The sequence below is a fragment of the Plectropomus leopardus genome, chromosome 9 (assembly GCF_026936395.1).
Source record: "Plectropomus leopardus strain MGB_pleo_1.0 chromosome 9, ASM2693639v1, whole genome shotgun sequence".
Taxonomy (NCBI): Eukaryota; Metazoa; Chordata; class Actinopteri; order Perciformes; family Serranidae; genus Plectropomus; species Plectropomus leopardus.
Window position 1 is genome coordinate 16,676,747 of NC_142184.1, and position 17,414 is coordinate 16,694,160.

The 17,414-nt window shown below is 44.1% G+C and overlaps 1 protein-coding gene across 1 annotated transcript; it reads left to right on the forward strand.

Moving 5' to 3' along the window:
• Positions 1-705: 705 nt before the first annotated feature.
• On the forward strand, positions 706-17,348 carry zhx3b (zinc fingers and homeoboxes 3b). The gene is made up of 7 exons (XM_042491371.2): positions 706-954; positions 8,167-9,079; positions 9,158-9,262; positions 10,121-11,701; positions 12,863-13,594; positions 14,811-15,084; positions 16,174-17,348. The coding sequence occupies exons 2-7, from the start codon at positions 8,336-8,338 to the stop codon at positions 16,182-16,184; spliced, it is 3,447 nt and encodes a 1,148-aa protein (XP_042347305.1). The 5' UTR covers positions 706-954; positions 8,167-8,335; the 3' UTR covers positions 16,185-17,348.
• The last annotated feature ends 66 nt before the right edge of the window (positions 17,349-17,414 follow it).

Here is a 17,414-nt window from a genome sequence, read left to right on the forward strand (position 1 = left end):
CTTTGTGCATTTCTCCGTGGATCGAGGATATACAGTATATATTTTCTAGGATTATAGGCCATTTTTAGAATTCTGAGACATTTCTAGCATTTTAGGACGTTTCTTTGATTTTAGGATGTTTCTTGGATTTAAGGACATTCATAGGATTTGAGGACATTTCTAGGATTTTAGGATATTTCTATGATTTTAGGACACAGGGTCTTAGCAAGGACCTCTGTCGGGGTTGTGGTGTCCTCCACTGACCCATTTTTTTGATAAACAAGCTCAATTTTGATGCTGTGATGCTGTTTTAAGCACTCTGGAACCTTATGCAGACTAAAATTGTGGTTCACAGTCGAGAACCGGGTAATAACAATGCAATAACATGTTTGGTAACTTTCTGCTAATATTTACAGAAGCCAACATGTAAAACCTTATTTGTCAATTTACCTGACTTCACCCTGCCGCCTGTGCTATCTCTTTAAGAGAGGTCACCTGGGAGAGGGACAGGTGTGAGCTCCTGTATCATCACATTAAACCGGGACAGCCAGCACAGCTCGTGTCCCTTTCTAAAACGTAACCACGACCCCCCATGTGTTGGTGGGTCAAAGTCAGGACGGGATGTCTGACTCACTTCTGCTCTCTGCACGGCGGAGCTCGAGCTCTCACGCCAACTCCACCGTCAGTGACGTCTGCGTCACGTGTCCGTCTCTTCCCTCGGTACGTCCGTCGTATTTTCCTCCCCTCCACAGCCTGCTTTAACGCTGAGAGCCACTCGAAATAAACAAGCGCAAAAAGAGGGGGCCGCCGTGAAGACCGGGTCTGTCTCCGGTGTCACGTTTATCACCAGGACAGAGGGGGCTTACACCTATAACTTGCCATCAGTGAAGCCCAAAATTTCTGCCTCCACTGAGCCCATATCATTGTAAACTTTTTATATCCTGCGCTGCATACACTGAGCTCCGACAAAGCGAGGTGAGTGTGGTTTTATGATACACATTACACAAGTGTTTCACCTTTCCCAAACTTGCGCGAGCTATTGTGAAGCCTTACCTTTGCGGGCTCCGGCTCAGCGGTGCTGGCCAGCTGCATGTCGCCTGCTTAAAATGGCGACAGCCAACGGGGGGAGAGAGAGTAGGGTTTTTGGGCTGGGGGCTTGCCTTTTCCGCCACTCTGAATTGGATACAATGTTTTAAACCTATAATGCAGTCAAGCCCATTAAGTTGGGGCTCACTCCGCCTAACTTGAGCGGAAGATGAACACGCATCATTTTCGGAAATGTTTGACGCTGCTGCGCTCAGGGACTAACGTTACAGCCCGGACACTTTGTGTTTGAGCTGTTTCACATAATACCGCTATTCGCATACATTTTTAGGAAACATTACTTTTTAACATTAGTGGCATTTAGACGTTGTCGTTTTATATTCAAATCGGACGTGTAAGATTTTCGTCAGAATTTCCCCATTTCTTCAGTCTGAGCCATGAATGAAGAAGTTAGAAATCACTCTCAGTCCCATCAGTTATGACTAATGATGTTCTCCAGAGTTGCTTTTTGAAAAGACACAAGAAATTTATTGTATTTTACTCACGGGCTTATGGTATTTGGGTATTTTTGCTCCGTCAAATAAAATGTTGACACACTTTGATTTAAGGTTGACACACTTTTCATAAACTATAAGCACCCATGCTTTATTCTCTGTTGCCTAACGGTCAGTGAGTGTGAAACTGTAGCCTTGGTAGACTATTTATCATGTCAGTGTTGTCATGAGAGTGTGACTCCGGGGATTAGAGCAAAGCTTTCCCAGACAGCTAGTTTGTGTCTGATGTCCACGTGAGTCCCAAGCATAGACAAGCAGCCTAATCCACCTATCTATTTATCACCCACAGTGGTTCACCTATTAGAATAGGCCAGTGTCTATACTATTATTGGTGATTAAAAAAAATTAGAAAACAACAGTCAATTTGTCTATGTGGGAGTTTTATAAGGACTTGTCAGTATTACACGTTCCTAACTGCGGTATAAAACTTTAATATCATTATTATTATTGTTATTATTATTATTATTATTATTCAAATCAAAACTTTATCAAGGACTCAGCTCATAGAGAGGCCCATAGACAATAAAACAAAATAATATCAACAAAATATTATGGGTCTGTGTACATTTTTGTCTCCTAACTTTCCTTCCAGAAACAGAAATGGGAAAAATAATAAATATTATTATTTGAGTTCCATTTCAAAATTCAAAAATGAAAAAGATCTTTTCAGTTTTGGGGGTCAGAAATGGAATATACTGAATAGATATGTCACTTTCTTTTTCTCCTTCCAACAAAATAAAATGAAGTAGCAAGAAAACAAAGACAAAAAAACAAGTCATTCTTCGTCTTTGTTTGCTTGGTGGGGTTGTTGTTTTGTTTGTTTTTGAAACCAGAAACTGTATTTTTTTTTTTAAAGGGAATTTTAAAAAAAAACCTGTTAAATGCCTTCCTGGGTGCCAAAATCATGTCAGTGTAGTTAGCAAGAGAAGCAAGGAGTTTCAGAAAATGACTTTGTTTTCTTGGTATTTTATTTACATTTTTGAGAGGAGATAAAGAAAGTGGCTTATCTATTTAGTATATTACCTATTCAGGAGATAAAGAAAATTAATTTGCATTTCTATTCTGTATATCACATTTATGACCCCGAAAATGAAAAAATGACATATATCTATTTTTAATTTATTTTTCTGAAAGGAAAATTCAAAGACCAAAACTTACACGGACCATTATGCTCCATCTTGCTGTATTTTGTAGTGTTGCTGTGGTGATGCTCAAGCTCCCACATCTCACTGAGTAGTCTCACTTCCCCCCACCGATCCCCACCTCCCACCCCTCTTTCTCCTCCCTGTCTTTCCCCCAGTTTTAGGTTTGGAGGTTAAGCTGCTTTCTATGAAAAGATTAACCACTCACTGAAATTATATTTTGCTCTTGCATCTTTTTCTTGTCTTTTAAACATCTACTGAAACCGAGCAATTCTTTGTGCGTGTCAATCCTTCAGCAGTGACTTTTCATCAGTGAGTTTCCTCCCTGTGTTGTTGACCCATGTAATGACAATTTCCTTCCAGATCTCTACCCAGTCAGACCGCAAATAAAACAGCTACAACTCAAGAGCCTTTTCACAATCTTGGGGGGAGAGCAGTGCGATCCACTCACACGTCCAGAGCGAGCAGGTTTGGGTCAGCAGCAGCAGCCTCTTGCTCTGCTTGGCTGGTTAACAGCTTGTGATGTCAGCCATTTTAGGTTGGACAGCACAGAGCATGGTGCTCCGCCATTTTTCTCTCCCTCCCCTCTCAGCAACCCAGTTTTAACGCATGCACTGGCAGTGGCCACAGCAATGCAGCCGTTTGCAACCCACGCAGCCATCCGCTCACTGACCTGAGAGCAGCCCAAGTGGGACTCTGGAGCAGATGGAATGACACTGTAGGAACACGGTCATTGAGGTTTCCTCGTTGCTGCCAGTACACTGTATAAAGACCGGAGAGGTAGTGGAAAGAAGTTCAGACACACAAAACATGTCAGCAGTGAGAGTGGGGGAGCTTGTCAGCAGATGCACGATTGAGTGAAACCCTGCAGTTGATTGACAGGAGGAGGTCAGTTGGAGTCAAGGTGGGAGTAAATTCAGTAACTGGCAAGACATGCGTGTTTTGGGACAGAAGAAAACACGGCGAAGGATTTCAGTTTTGGTACAGCGGAGGGAAAAGCAAAGAGTTTGTGTTTTGGAACAGAGACTCGTAGATGGTGAAGGGTTTGGTGCAGACTTAATAAGCTTGAATACACTTGGGCATAGAAGTGGTTCTTCAGTCTTCTCTGAAAGAGACAGCATCTGCCAAATTTGCAGCCTTGTTTATGTATCCATGCCTGCGCTGCCTACAGTGAATACAGGAGCCCTGCATGCTTCAGGCCGCTGTAGGCCAAACACAAGAGCCACAGAGAGCAAAGACAGTAGCCCAGGCAGATGTCTGGACAGGGACTGAGTTAACAGGAAGAGACGCCATCAGCCCCGGCCAATGGCGTGCTTTGGCGACGGCGACCACACCTAGCTTGGAGACATCAACACCGCGTGAGGGAGGCACTGAAATAGGAGCAGGGCAGGGACTCTCCAAATACCACTCACAGGGGTGTGTGGAACAAACAAGCCCAGCTAGAGCCAGGATGGCATAGGAGATGTGTGTGTGAGTAACCATGTGTGTGCGTGTTTACCCACACGCATGTGCTTCAGAGAAATGAGCTGGTGGGAGAGAGAGAGAGAGGGAGAGGGGGTAGAAGGTGGTTGCCATGGGGACAGTAACACACCAGTGGCGCTGCCGACCTGTCTCCCTGGGCCAAACTTGCTTGGAGAGGGAGGAGAAGACGGAATGGTGGGAGGGAGGCAAGCAGAGGGTGCAGAGACGGTTTGAGAGGGAGGGGGAGTGAGGGTGAAGAGACGGGGGAAGAAAGACGAGTTGTGGAAGCAAGAAATGGAGCAGGGCTGCCTGTTTCGTGCACCAGTGTTTTTTACTCGTGCAGATATTTCACCTGTGTTCTCAGCTAGGTGAGGAGTCGTGTAGTTAGCATGCAGCTTCGCTACACGGCCAAGCTGCAGGATTTTTAGCATGTGCGACTGCTATTATTGGCCTGCACTCAGAGGATATAGCCCCGGCCTAGACAAGAGTCAGGCCGGGGGATGAAAGGAGGTCACGCTGTGCCGAGCCATAGATAATATAGGTTACAATCCAGGAGGACAAAAACATTGTCTTTTGTGTGTCACTGGGAGATCTCTGACTCGCACACACAGGAAAAATGGCAGCCACACTACCTCAGTAAACAAGCATGCAGGCAGCCACCCCCGCACGCCACATACACACACACTCACAAGCGCGAGCACACATGCGCCCACCCCACCCCACCTTCCTTCTTTCACAGGAAACCCACACATGCAAATGCTGACACATATAACAGACACAAACCCAACATCAGCAGCAGCACGGTCAGTCCAACATATGTGCAGCAAAGTTACCGGCTGATGCACTCACACCATGAAGTCAACACAACTCATCTGGCATTGCTGAGACATGAGCTGCCCATTCCGACTCGCCGATAATAGCTCAGCACGCACTGTGCATTGTTTCGGCCCTCACCTGTGCGAGGCCTCTGCTGGTGACTCGCCGTGCAGAGGCCCAACTTTTGTCTGCAGATGTGCTTGTGGCTTTTTTGATTTTTCAGGTGAACTTTGCCGCCATTGTCTTACTGGCAGTCGATATGTGCAAATGTGACACCTTATGTGTTCACCACTTGGTTTTACTTTGAGTGCTAATTTTGCACAAGACACTTAAATGCATGTGCGTGCACATGCAGACACCAAAGCTGAACTTCGGGTTACGTCCACTGGCTGAAGAGCTCGGGTTGGAACATTCCAGGCTTTGCAGCGCAGCGAGGAGGGGGGGAGGGAGGAGGGAGGGAAGGACTGTGTGATTGTAGTTTGGAGCAAGAAGGGTGCGTTGAGGAGCGGGGGTTAGCAGGGTGGGGTAGCTGTTTGGAGTGAGGGGGGTATCAGAGAGGAAAATTCCTCACTGAAACACCTCAGTGCTTCCTCCACGACAGTTAACACCCCTCCTTCCCCTTGCCTCCTCACCCCAAACCGGCTGCCCATCCCCCACCATCCTCTCCCGTTCGCTCTCCCTCTCCTCTCCTCTCGCTTGCCCACCCACACCCAGCACAACCACGTGATGGATGGCTGAGACTGCCCACCCATAAGCCTTTGTGTTGGTCATGTGACCATCCTGCCTTGGCAGAGCGGTGCCCCCTGATGCAGAACTGAATGGCAGGGGAGTTAGGAGGGGTGCACTCAAGAGCTCCAAGCTAAGGGCAGTTACTCTCTCTGGGGGGTGCAGGGGGGAACAAGGGGCATCACGTTCCCTCCACAGTAGCAAACTTCATTTGCCTGTTAACCCCTCGCACTCAGATCCATGGCGAAGGGTAGCCCTCTTCAAAGAGAGCCAATTAGATGTCCAATTAAAGTTTCCATCACAGGTTTATTATTGGTTGATTATTCACAGTTTTGATCTCTTTAAAATTCAGAAAAGTCAGTGTCGACTGGAGACAAAATGCACATGAACATGCTTTAAGTCTTACACTGAGTGAACCTGCGGTTGCAGGCTTTTGACTGCTGGAAAGTGAACGCTGTATATAGAACTGTGCAAACGTTTTAGGCCACCATAGATTTGTAGTTTTAATAAAAGTATATACTCATTTCTCAGTCTCTTTATTAAGATACAAATAAAGAGTACAGAGAGTCCAATGTACAATGTCCAAAAAAGTCAGAACAAAATGGCTTCTTCAGACTCAAGTCAATATGTAGTGTAATACACTGGAATTGTTCAACCATAGCAAAAGGTAGCTCAAACATCAATATTGAGTTTTGGACACGTCTTGAATGCAACCTAGTGTAAATAGAGAAGATTAGTACTGTAAATCTCACATTATCTGCCCAAGAGAGTTCAAGACATGCTAAGTGGAAAGGGAGGTCACACTAAATACTTGCAACTTTAGCCTGTTGAAGTTGGGTTTTTTCTCTGAAATATTTGCATTTTTAATACTACATACATCTTTTGTGTATGTTCTGGTTGTATTTTAGTAAAGAGACTATAGAGAAATAAGAATAACTTTGCAAATACATGCTTATTCCTGTGTGTGTTTTGTGAATTTAAGTGTCCAGCACTTTGTAATGTTGGTTTTGATAAGTGTTAAATAGACTTTATTATTATCTTATTATTAAAATAAAGTTTATGGCAGCCTAAGACTTGTGCACAGCACTGTACATTCACCCAGTCAGTGTGTGAAAGGGCATCTGTCACAGCCCGGTCCTGTGAGGGTTAATTGGGCTTTGAGCTAATGTACCATGACCTTTATGTTGCAAAACAAGGCTGTTTGTTTGCATGTTTGTTGGTCGGAAGACGGAGCATTTCACCATTTGATCAGTGGTTAGCTGATAGAGTGATGACTTGTACTGATGTACTGCTCACCTGATAGAGATGGTGCTGCAGCAGCTCTGTGCAAAACACGGTTGTTCTTAGTCAAAACTAGTCCCAGGGAAGTTTGCAAGGGACTACTGTGTTTGTGCATTGGAAGAGCAAGATTATTTTAGATTTGGGCGGCCTACCAGAAAAGCTGCATTTGGTTTGGATTTGTAAGTCAAGTATCTTTGCACAGGGAGGGGCTGGACTTTAACAGCTTTTAGGGTTTTCCTGTTGAACTTCTTTGAGCTGTTGAACTTTTGTGAGCATTTGCTGCTTGGTGCGTGAGGTGTCATGTCGGTGCAGAGTGATTGGGTGAGTAATTGCCCTAGAGCTGTCCTCCAATACTGCATCACTACCTCTCAGTGGGAGGGAGGGGAAATCTCCTCCACAGGAAGCTTCGCCATTTTGTACGGAGACAAGGGATCTAGGGGATGATGGGAAATATGAGGATTCACATACGTATGCAGGTCTGCATGTTTCTGTCTGTGCTAGTGTTGGGCGAGAACGCCATGTTTATGTTTTTTTTTTCTTTTCTAAGGAAATATGGTAACAGCCACTTGCCCAATTATTAAGTAGACCCTGTCTTAAGTAACAGATTTACAAGTGAGTTTTTCTGTGGCAACCTTTTATAAAGGTGTTCAGTGAAGCTACGGAGGCTCTGGATTTAAAAGAAATACAGAATGTGCTCTCTCTGTGGGGGTGTGTCTGAACGAGGGGAAGTGAGACAGAGTCGTGTGGGGGAGGGGAAAGAAGGGGGTAGGACAGGAGCTCTCCCAAAAAGCCTTTAGTGAAGAAGCAGACTGTTTGAATGCCCTCATAAAGGAGATAGCCTTAAGTTTCATGGGAGAGGGAAGTGGAGAAGAAGATTTTTTTTTTAATTAAAGATTTGTTAGCAACACCTGATTTTGATGGCTTCAGATGAATCTTTTCACAGGGTCTTGTTATGACCTGTGATGTTGATATTTTATCTGGAAACATCCAGACGTGCACAATTTTTTCAAGTAAGCAGTGTAAGATATCCAATCTTATTTCTTCTCCTGGCTGTCTTTTCTCGCTCTCTCATCTCTTACCTTGTTTGTACTTGAAATTTAATAATTTATGCCACAAATCAAATCATGACTTGAACTAAAACTATTACGCTCTTTCAATTTCAGGTTTTTCCTTTAAAACTGAAGTGAGAACTACAAGTGGACCCATGGACATGTCCCGCTGTCCTCCTTCCCCCGTGCCTGGTCTATAGTCAACCAGAGACGACCCATATTCTCTCTCACACTCTGCTCTCAGCCATTTGAACGACCCCCCCACCCACCCTGTGGTCACATCATGGCCAGCAAGAGGAAGTCTTCGACTCCTTGTATGATCCCCAGCAAGATCATACGCCCAGCAGAGGAGGTCGATGAGGACTCTGCGGTTCTTCTCAGACAGTCCAGGATTTCTGGAGGAGATCGACATAGCCCGTTTGACCCAGGAGAGTCTTCCAAACCGGAGGCGGAGGACACTGTCCAAGATAGTGCTGGCACTTACACCTGTAAGCCTTGTAACTTTAAAACCCATGACCTTAACTTGTTCTTGGATCATGTGTACTCCGGGCACCAGGACTTTCGTGCGGACCCCAGCTTCTTTTGCGTGAGTTGTGGGGTTTCGGCACCCAAATTTGAGGGTTTGGCACTGCATAACGCTAGGGTTCACCCCAGCACGCTGAACACGACTCTGCAGCTGAGGAAGAGGGACAGGAGAGTCGTGGTGGAGCAGAATCTGGTGTCTGCTGCAGAGACAGGGAAGGATAGCGAGATCTCCATCACCAAAACCCCAATAATGAGGATGCTAAAGGGCAAATCGGAGTCCAAACGGATAGTGGTGTCTCACCCCGTCTCCGATGAGCCTTCGTCAGACCCACACTCTGTGTCTGCATCCAGAGAGACTGAGAGAAAAGAGCCTGCTGCTGTTACAGTCACTCATGTTCCCACAATTGTCCACAATGGAACGACCAAGGTCACTCTGCCCTCAGCAATCCAGATAGTCAACGGATCTGGAGCATTACCGATGCTCAAGACTCCCATCACACAGGTAGGTGGCAGTCTGTTTAGATTTAATCAGGTTAGTTGTTTTTTCAGATTTTATGAAGTTCCCTTCTGTTTTCTGTAGGTGGTCTCAGTTGTTCAAAACAGAAGCCTTCATCAATCTGCACCAACCACAGCCTCTTCAAATATTTCCTCCACTTCATACTCGACCTCCAAAAATCTCCCCAAGGTACGTTTTTTTGATTTATTTTTGTGTCCCAGTGAAGTTAAACAGTATCTTCTTTTATGTTTTTTTTTTATTTTTTTTTTTTTACCTGCACCCTATTTCCCCTTGTTTTTGTGTCTGAGAGACTAATGGGAACAACAGCACTGCAGCTGGCAGCAGCTAAACAGGCTGCACTGTAACCTCTCGGGAAATGGTCAAAGGTCAGTTTACGTCCACTAAAAGTGCTTGCTTTTTCACTAATAGGCTCAGATTATTATCATAAGTCTCTGACATTATGGAAAGGGTACATTTAGAGATAGACCCTCTGTTAAAAAGTAAGATGCTTTTAATTTAACTAGAAACGGTCCTGAAATCGCCATTGCTAGATCTACCAGACTACATTTAAATTAACAGCAATTTTATAATTGTAAAACAAAATTGACAAACAAAATGAAATTCACAAAAGCCATTTTAGTTTTAGTTTTCAAATTTGCTGGCCTTATACACACTAAAATGACTGTTTATTTAAATGGGGTTAGGTGGGTTTTGGGATTGCGATGTCTGGGTTGTTTCATGTTTAACAAAAAGGATCTTAGTCTTCAATAAAAAGGTCTATCTCTGTTCGATAATGTTGTTAGACACTCACAAAAATAGTCTGAGTCTGTCAAAACAAACAGTTTTAGTTGAAGTAAATTGACAAAGTGCACGTGAGTAGTTACATTATAGTCAATAGTGGACCAGTTAAAAAAAAGTTGTTCCCTTGAGTCACATATACACAAAAACATGGGAAAATAGGATTGTGGTTAAAAAAAAACCGAAATAACCCATCAATCAAATCAAATAACAATCTCCCGCTCTTTTTTCCACAATTTACCCTCCCAGGTGATGATTCCTTTGAGCAGCATCCCCACCTACAGTGCCTCCATGGACTCCTCCTCTTTCTTGAAGACCTCCTTCAGTAAGTTCCCGTACCCCACAAAGGCGGAGCTCTGCTACCTGACTGTGGTCACAAAGTTCCCTGAAGAGCAGATCAAGATCTGGTTCACAGCCCAGAGACTCAAACAAGGTATCAGCTGGTCTCCTGAGGAGATCGAGGAGGCCAGGAGGAAGATGTTCAACACCATCATCCAGACTGCGCCTTCCAGCTCACACAACCAGACCCAGAGTCACCACAGCCCAGCCCAACACACAATCACAGTCCTGCCCGCCTCACTGGGGGCCACTGGGATCCCTCACATCCTGCAGGGCTCTCTTGTCAGCCAAGGAGGAGTAATCGTCACGCAGCCTGTAATGGCAAACGGCATCCAGGTCAGCAGTGCTCCTGTGGCCCTGGCTGTCACACCGAAGCCCCAGGCAGCAGCCCGCCCCATGATGCAAGCCCGACCTGCTGCAGCGCTGGTGGCAGACAAAGGCATCAGCATGGTGGTGGGGACGGTGGGCAGCAGCAGCAGTGGCGGGAGCAGCAGCAGCAGCAGTAATAGTAGTAGGAGTGGGAGAGCGGGCACTAGCAGTATTATTACTAGCAGCCAAGCAAGTGTCATTAACCTCAGTCTGGGAAGCAGTAATCTTAGTAATGCCAAGGTCAGCAGTCTCAACGGTAAACACAGCAGCGCTAATGCAGACTGCAAGAACAAGAGCAATAGTAATGTCACCAGCCACGTGAATGCTAAGAACATTGATATCAGCAAAGCCAGCAACACCAACATTGTGCAGAGTGACGACAAAGTAACTGCAGAAAGAAAAAACTCCACAGACAGCAAATCAGGCAAAACAGGCAAAGCAGGCAGTGATGGACAGAAAAGCAAAGACACCAATGGTAGCAGCAACAGAAATCACACAACTAGCACAAGCACAGATGATGTCGAGCCCCCCACCAGCGACTCTCCGACCATCAAAATGGAGGAGGCGTCTTCGCCTGCCTCAAAGTCGTCTTCCCCCTCTCCTGCAGCTCCTTCAAGCAGCACGTCTGGCTCCCGGACACCAGTCAACGCCTTCCTGGACCCCAGTTTTTACAAGGGCAAGAAGTCTCAGGAGCAGCTCAACGCTCTGAAGGACAGTTTTCAGGTCAGCCAGTTTCCCGACCAGGAGGAGGTGGACCGCCTCATTTCTCTGACTGGGCTCACGGTACGAGAAGTCCGCAAGTGGTTCAGTGACCGGCGTTACCACTATCGCAACCTCAAAGGTTCGCGCTCCAGCACAGGTGGACAGAGTAAGTCTGGCACAGCGGGCGCAGGGGGCGGTTCAGGTACGCCAGGGAGCGGCGCCGCTGGCAGTGCCCACCCTGTTGACTTGTCTGAAAGTAGCAGCAACTCCGGCGCGAAAACGCCCCAGCACAGCTCTGCACCCCTGAGCCCGACTACATCACAGACTCCCACGTCTCCCACCACACCTTCACGCAGGCTCCCTAGACCCCCTTCACCCGACTTCACAGCTATCCGCTACAAGGAGAGAGAACCTCATCAGGTGAGACTGGTGTGTTATAAGCTAGAAGATGCTGAGGAGGCTGCTCAAGTTAATAAGATGTTTTCCAGCTGCTACTAGCATCATGATCCAACAATGAGAACCCAGATAGGAGTGCGACGTTAAATAAGTGGTGTACTCCATCAACCAGTCAACTGTTTGGTCATATAAATCCTGAGAATAGTGAAAAAATCAATCAAATTTTCATCTTCTAATGTTTTGTGGTAAAAAGTAGCAAATCATCACACTTGATAAGCTGGTACCAGAGATTATTTGGCATTTTTGATTGATAATTGACTCCAATTGTGACTGGACAACTTTCAGCTTCTCTACTGTCAGTAATTAGTGGTATTATTATTGTTGCAGAGAAAACTAGATTGCTTTCTGTTTTGTCAGAACCTAGCAACTACCAATAACACAAGAGTGCATTTTATTTTCCACAGTCACTTTGGTTGTTACACTGTCTGCCATGTCTGCCACTGTGGATTGTAACTGCAAAGAAGTTCACTGTGATCATCTTTCTTAACGAGGGATAGCTACCGAGGAAAACAAAAGTGCTATCTTCTTCCTGTCTTCATTATGCAATGATTGACGCTGGGGTTAATTGGAAACATTATATCAAAATCGCAATATGGCCATGCAATATGCTGTCAATTTTTTATAAACGTAAAATTTGTCACAACATGCCATTTTTAATGAAGCATTGTGGAGCTACAGAGATGCCTCGACCTACAAATCATAATTCAGTCAACACCTAAGGGAACGTACATGTCTGGTCAAAAAAAAAAGGGTAACTCATGTCTGTCAAAATAATTTCAATATTATCATTATTTATCTATTTGCGTATCGTGCAGCTCTAGTTGACGCACTTCCTTCGTGCTGTAAATCGAGCCTTCATTTTCCAGATCATAAGTGGTGGCAGAACTGCAAAGTGTCATCATTCTGCAGCCATCACGTTGTGCAAACAACATTTACTTCATATGATGAGCTTAAGTGAAAATCATTTTTACCTCCAAATTAATAATTAAAAATGGTTGCTCGTTATTTGTTTCGATCGTAGATTTGATTGTTGATCAACCAATCATGCAATCATTTAATCTAATTCATTTCACTCAGTGCTCCAGATTTTTGACCTTGTCTGTTCCTATTCTTTTTTTCATTCAGCTAAAGGCTCTAGAGGCCAGTTTTGTCCAGGACCCTGACCCAGCAATGGAGGAAGTGGACAGACTGCGATCTGAAACCAAGATGACCAGGAGGGAGATCCACGGCTGGTTCGCTGACAGGAGAAAGAGAATGGCAGCTGAGAAAAAGAAGGAGGAGGCGGAGCGGGCGATGAGAGAGGAGGAGGTGGAGGAGATGGAGGTTGACGGGGAGGAGAGACAGAAAGAGGACGGGTCAGGGGGACTGAAAGTCAACCCTATTAAAATCAATCTGAAGATGCTGAAGGTGACAGAGGCCAACGGCAAAGCAGAGGGTGAAGGGTCGCATAGTCCGCTTCAATCCAGCAGCACACCTGCATCCTCCCCTGGCCCCACTCCATCCTCCACCCCAAAACCATCCCAGTCCTCCACCCCAACACCCAAAACATCCCACTCCCCCAAACCCACAGCCGTCCGAGGTAAGAAGACAGCTGAGCAGCTGCAAACACTCAAACAAGTCTACGCCCGTACGCAGTGGCCCAGCGCCACTCAGTATGATGAGATGATCTCAGCAACGGGACTGCCCAGACCCGAGGTCGTGCGCTGGTTTGGCGACTGCCGTTATGTGCAGAAGAACGGCCAGCTGAAGTGGCTGGAGACTTACCAGAACATGGCTCTGGAAGAGGACCTCCGGAAGGGGAACGCGCAGATCCTGCAGGCCCACCACGACGCCCACGGCAGCCTGGAGGAGTCAAAGGTGATAAAAATCGACAAATAAATTATTTATTCACAGCAGTTTAATTGTTTCTGAGCAGCTGAAACTTGCAGATGATGATTCTTTGCTGCTGTGATAAAAGTTATGACGGGATATTTTTGAGTCACTTCAGCTAATTGCTCTGTAGGAGGAAATAAACTCATATCCAGGGAAACGAGTGTCTCTTATTGACACTGCGCTTTTTTTAGGCTCAGAGAAATGCACATTGTTAACTGCTTCAAAACCACTTCAGTTACACACATACAAGATATTTTGGGAACTTAGAAGACATTGACTTTCACTTCCTGATTGCATTTAAGTGTTGATCAACCGTAGCGGCAGGATTCTTTATTCAGCTCAGTAAATCAGTTTGCATATTTTTTTTTATATGATTGATTTTCATAAATGATTTGTTTTCTTCATTTTAAGCAAGTAAAAATATAGGTGGATTTTTCTCCTGTTCAGATTTTGTGCAGTTTTTTTTTCTATAACATGTCTTCTTTCAGACTAGAGAATAGAAAATGCCAAAAATACAGATTAAGGTGTTTAATTATAGATTTCTGCTCTGTTGAAAAAGGAAAATGTTTAATAACATAATCCCCCATTCGCATATTTAAACATAAGATTTCAGACAACTTGTAATACAGTAATAATAACAATAATAATAATTATTCCTAATATTAGTCATTAGATTTATGGTAATATGTTTAGTTAATTTTGTTTACCCTAGTGTCATTTTTGGTTTGAAAATGTAATACTATTCATATCTTTAAAGTTTTTTTTCTTGAAATTATTATTTTTTTCTCAGACTCAGAGCCAAAAATCTCCAACTCAGTAGCACTTACATTCACTAAACTTTCCAGTTTAATTCCTGTCTATATTGTGAAGTTTTGTATTACGATGTTTGTTCTCATATATTGTGTCTTAACTTATTTAAACCACGTTTTATAATTTGATTATATAACATTATTATATTAATGGAAATATTCAAGGGGGCAAGTTTCATCTGTAGTGTCTTGCCAAATAATTTACCAGTCTTGTTAGCTTTGTTTTGCTGAACTTAATATACAGTAATACAAATTAGTTTAGAGTGGAGTCTGACTTTTTGACTAACAAGCAAAGATTTGCACTCCAGTTTTTTCACATTCTCTAATTTTGCTATCATAAATTTACGTTTAAAGCCACGCTGAGCCTAACACAGTTTATTCTTTATACACAGTTACAGGAACTGGCTCAGGCCAGTGGTTTAACAGCAGATTTGGTGCGACACTGGTTCTCTATGAAGGCGACGGAACAGTCTGCTGCAGCTCGTGCGACAGGAGCAGGACCAGTTGCACCAGATGCAGCAGCTGAGCCTCGATCAGCAGGATCCTCCCCCCTGGAGCCGCAGCCAGGAGGAGGGACGGAGGAAAAAATGGAGCAGTCGGTGTGTGGTGTCGCAGCAGAAGCGGAGGAGGAGGCCGATGCTGACAAGACTGTGAATCCTACTAAAGGTACTCTGCATGTGTGGAGTAGTCTTTAGTGTGATACATTCAGCAAGTCCCCCTAAGAATGTTTGTATCTTTAATGTAAAAAAATGAAATAAAAAATGGCAATTACAAGCCCTCTGTGATATCTGCTGTCCTCATCCTCAGGATATTAACTTTATATGACAAAGAAAAGTAACAAATCATCACATTTGAGAAACTGGAAGCGTTGACTGATTAAAAAAAAATTTGATGGTGACTGAAAAAAAAGTGATCATCAGAATAGGTGCAGATTAATTTTCTTTCAATACACTTTCTCTTGTCTTTTTTTAAAAATGAGGATGAAGTAAAAGCAAAAAGGTTAACAACGATTTTCACTACACGATTATTGTGGACAAAGAGTTCACAATAACGGTAACAGCGTGATATTCCCGCCCTGAACAGACAGTGTAAAGGAGTTATTGGGCTATTCGCATTTTCACTGATTTAAGACGAGAAACTGCTTTCTTTGGTGTTTTTACTGGTTACAATCAACAACGCAATTTGATTACGAGAGGAAGAGACTTTTGCATATAATTCTCGGTTAAAACACCCTGAGCGTCTTTATCTTAAGTTATCAGATAAATAATGTGAGCACACAGGAGAAGTTTCAGCTGATTGCAGTCATCACTGCTAAATGCTGCTAAATCTGATTCACCGTTCCTGAAAGAGTCACTGGATTATTAGCACGATATTATCATATGAGTATTATTAACATGATATCAATTTTTTTTTTTAATTTCACGGTTTTTGCCAAAACCTGTATATTGCATCACCCCTTGTAACTATTTAGGCCATAGTGCGCCTTGTTGAAATTTAATTAGGTTTTTGATTGTGATGGGAAAACTGGTTGTTAGATGGAGATGAGTCATTACCATAACACGTGTAATTGTCTATCAGGTGAAACACACAAGGATCATAATTATGAGTAATGAGGCATGCTGTGGCAGGTATGTGGTGTCTGCCGCCGGTACACCAAATATAATCACGAAGAAAATTTATACTTATTTGTTCTCTGGAGCATGTTGTCGCATTGATGCTTTTTTCATTTTTTTTTTTCTTTTTTTATTACTACAGAAACTGATTGAGGCGACCTTTTGTCTGAGGATGGAGTTCCCAACGCAGGTGGTCTTTGTGTCTGAGAAAAAGGCGGCAGATGCGATTGTAACAGGATCACTGGATGGAAATAGACCTTGAAACCATCCTCACCCCTCATCCCTCTCTCTCACACCCCTAGAGGTAGGCATGACCTCCCCCACTTCGTGAGATGGACGGTAAAGCCACTAACCCCCCCTCCTCCTATCCATCCACCCACCCCCTGCCCTCCTTCTACCCCTCCGCTGCACAGACCTTCTCCAGTATCCTCCCGTCCGCCATTTTCCCCTCAGAAGGAAGTTCCAGTCGAAGTGCAGGAGTGGATGTGGTGGAGGGAGGGGCCGGGCTGACAGCGTTTTTCTGCCGTGTTTGTTCCGCCTGCCTGCTGTAATGGCAGAAAGGAAGAAAAAAACAGGGTAGATTTGGAGGAAGAACAGGAGGAGAAAAGGGGAAAAATGTGGTAGAGATTAAGACCTCAGCTGATCGGGGTGGGGGTTGGGTTTTTTTTGGACAGTTATCGACCAAATCAACCTTCAGACGAGGATGGACGGAGTGATGATGAGAGACTGTTCATAGTTTGTTTTTGGGTACGAAAAATTGCACAGCTCTTTGCTACAGGGTGCTTGCCTTAAAGGCCTTAACGTGAATCAAATGACAAATCCTTTTTCCATTCTTCATACTTCATTTTTTTTCCCACCAACTTGCACTCATACACTTTGACTTCATGCTTGCAGCTTACTTTAAATGTGCTCGCTAGGCTGTTCATAGTGTCTTATGTGAAACACAGCACTGATGTTCATATGACCATGTCTTTGTACTCACTTTTCATTTCCTTCTTGTACATATTTGGTTAAAGAGGACATTAAATTGTCCAGTTTGGGGGGGGGAAACGTCTGTCATCCAAAGAGGGCAAGCACCCTGTAGTGTTCAAACAAAAAAGCGACACAATATAATAGACTCTATGGAATCTGGTCCGTGTTGTAGCATCAAGTGCTTCTTTACGTCACTGACGTGTACGTTACGTTTGTTTTTATGGAACTTTCCTATGAAATAAATTTGACTGTAAAAGAACTGTGAACTTTTACCAGAGTTCCATACTTAGGCTTGATGTATAATTTTTACAGATGGTATTTGCAGAATAAACAGAATGTAATAAATTTGAGGCCTCGAGTGTCTTTGGTGTAGACATTGGGATGATGTAAAGATTTAAGGTCAGCATTATT

Bases quoted from the DNA above. Each gene is read 5' to 3' on its own strand.
- zhx3b (XM_042491371.2), top strand. From the start codon at position 8,336: ATGGCCAGCAAGAGGAAGTCTTCGACTCCTTGTATGATCCCCAGCAAG. The intron at 9,080-9,157 runs GTAGGTGGCAGT...TGTTTTCTGTAG, and splicing joins TCAAGACTCCCATCACACAG to GTGGTCTCAGTTGTTCAAAA. The intron at 13,595-14,810 runs GTGATAAAAATC...CTTTATACACAG, and splicing joins GCAGCCTGGAGGAGTCAAAG to TTACAGGAACTGGCTCAGGC.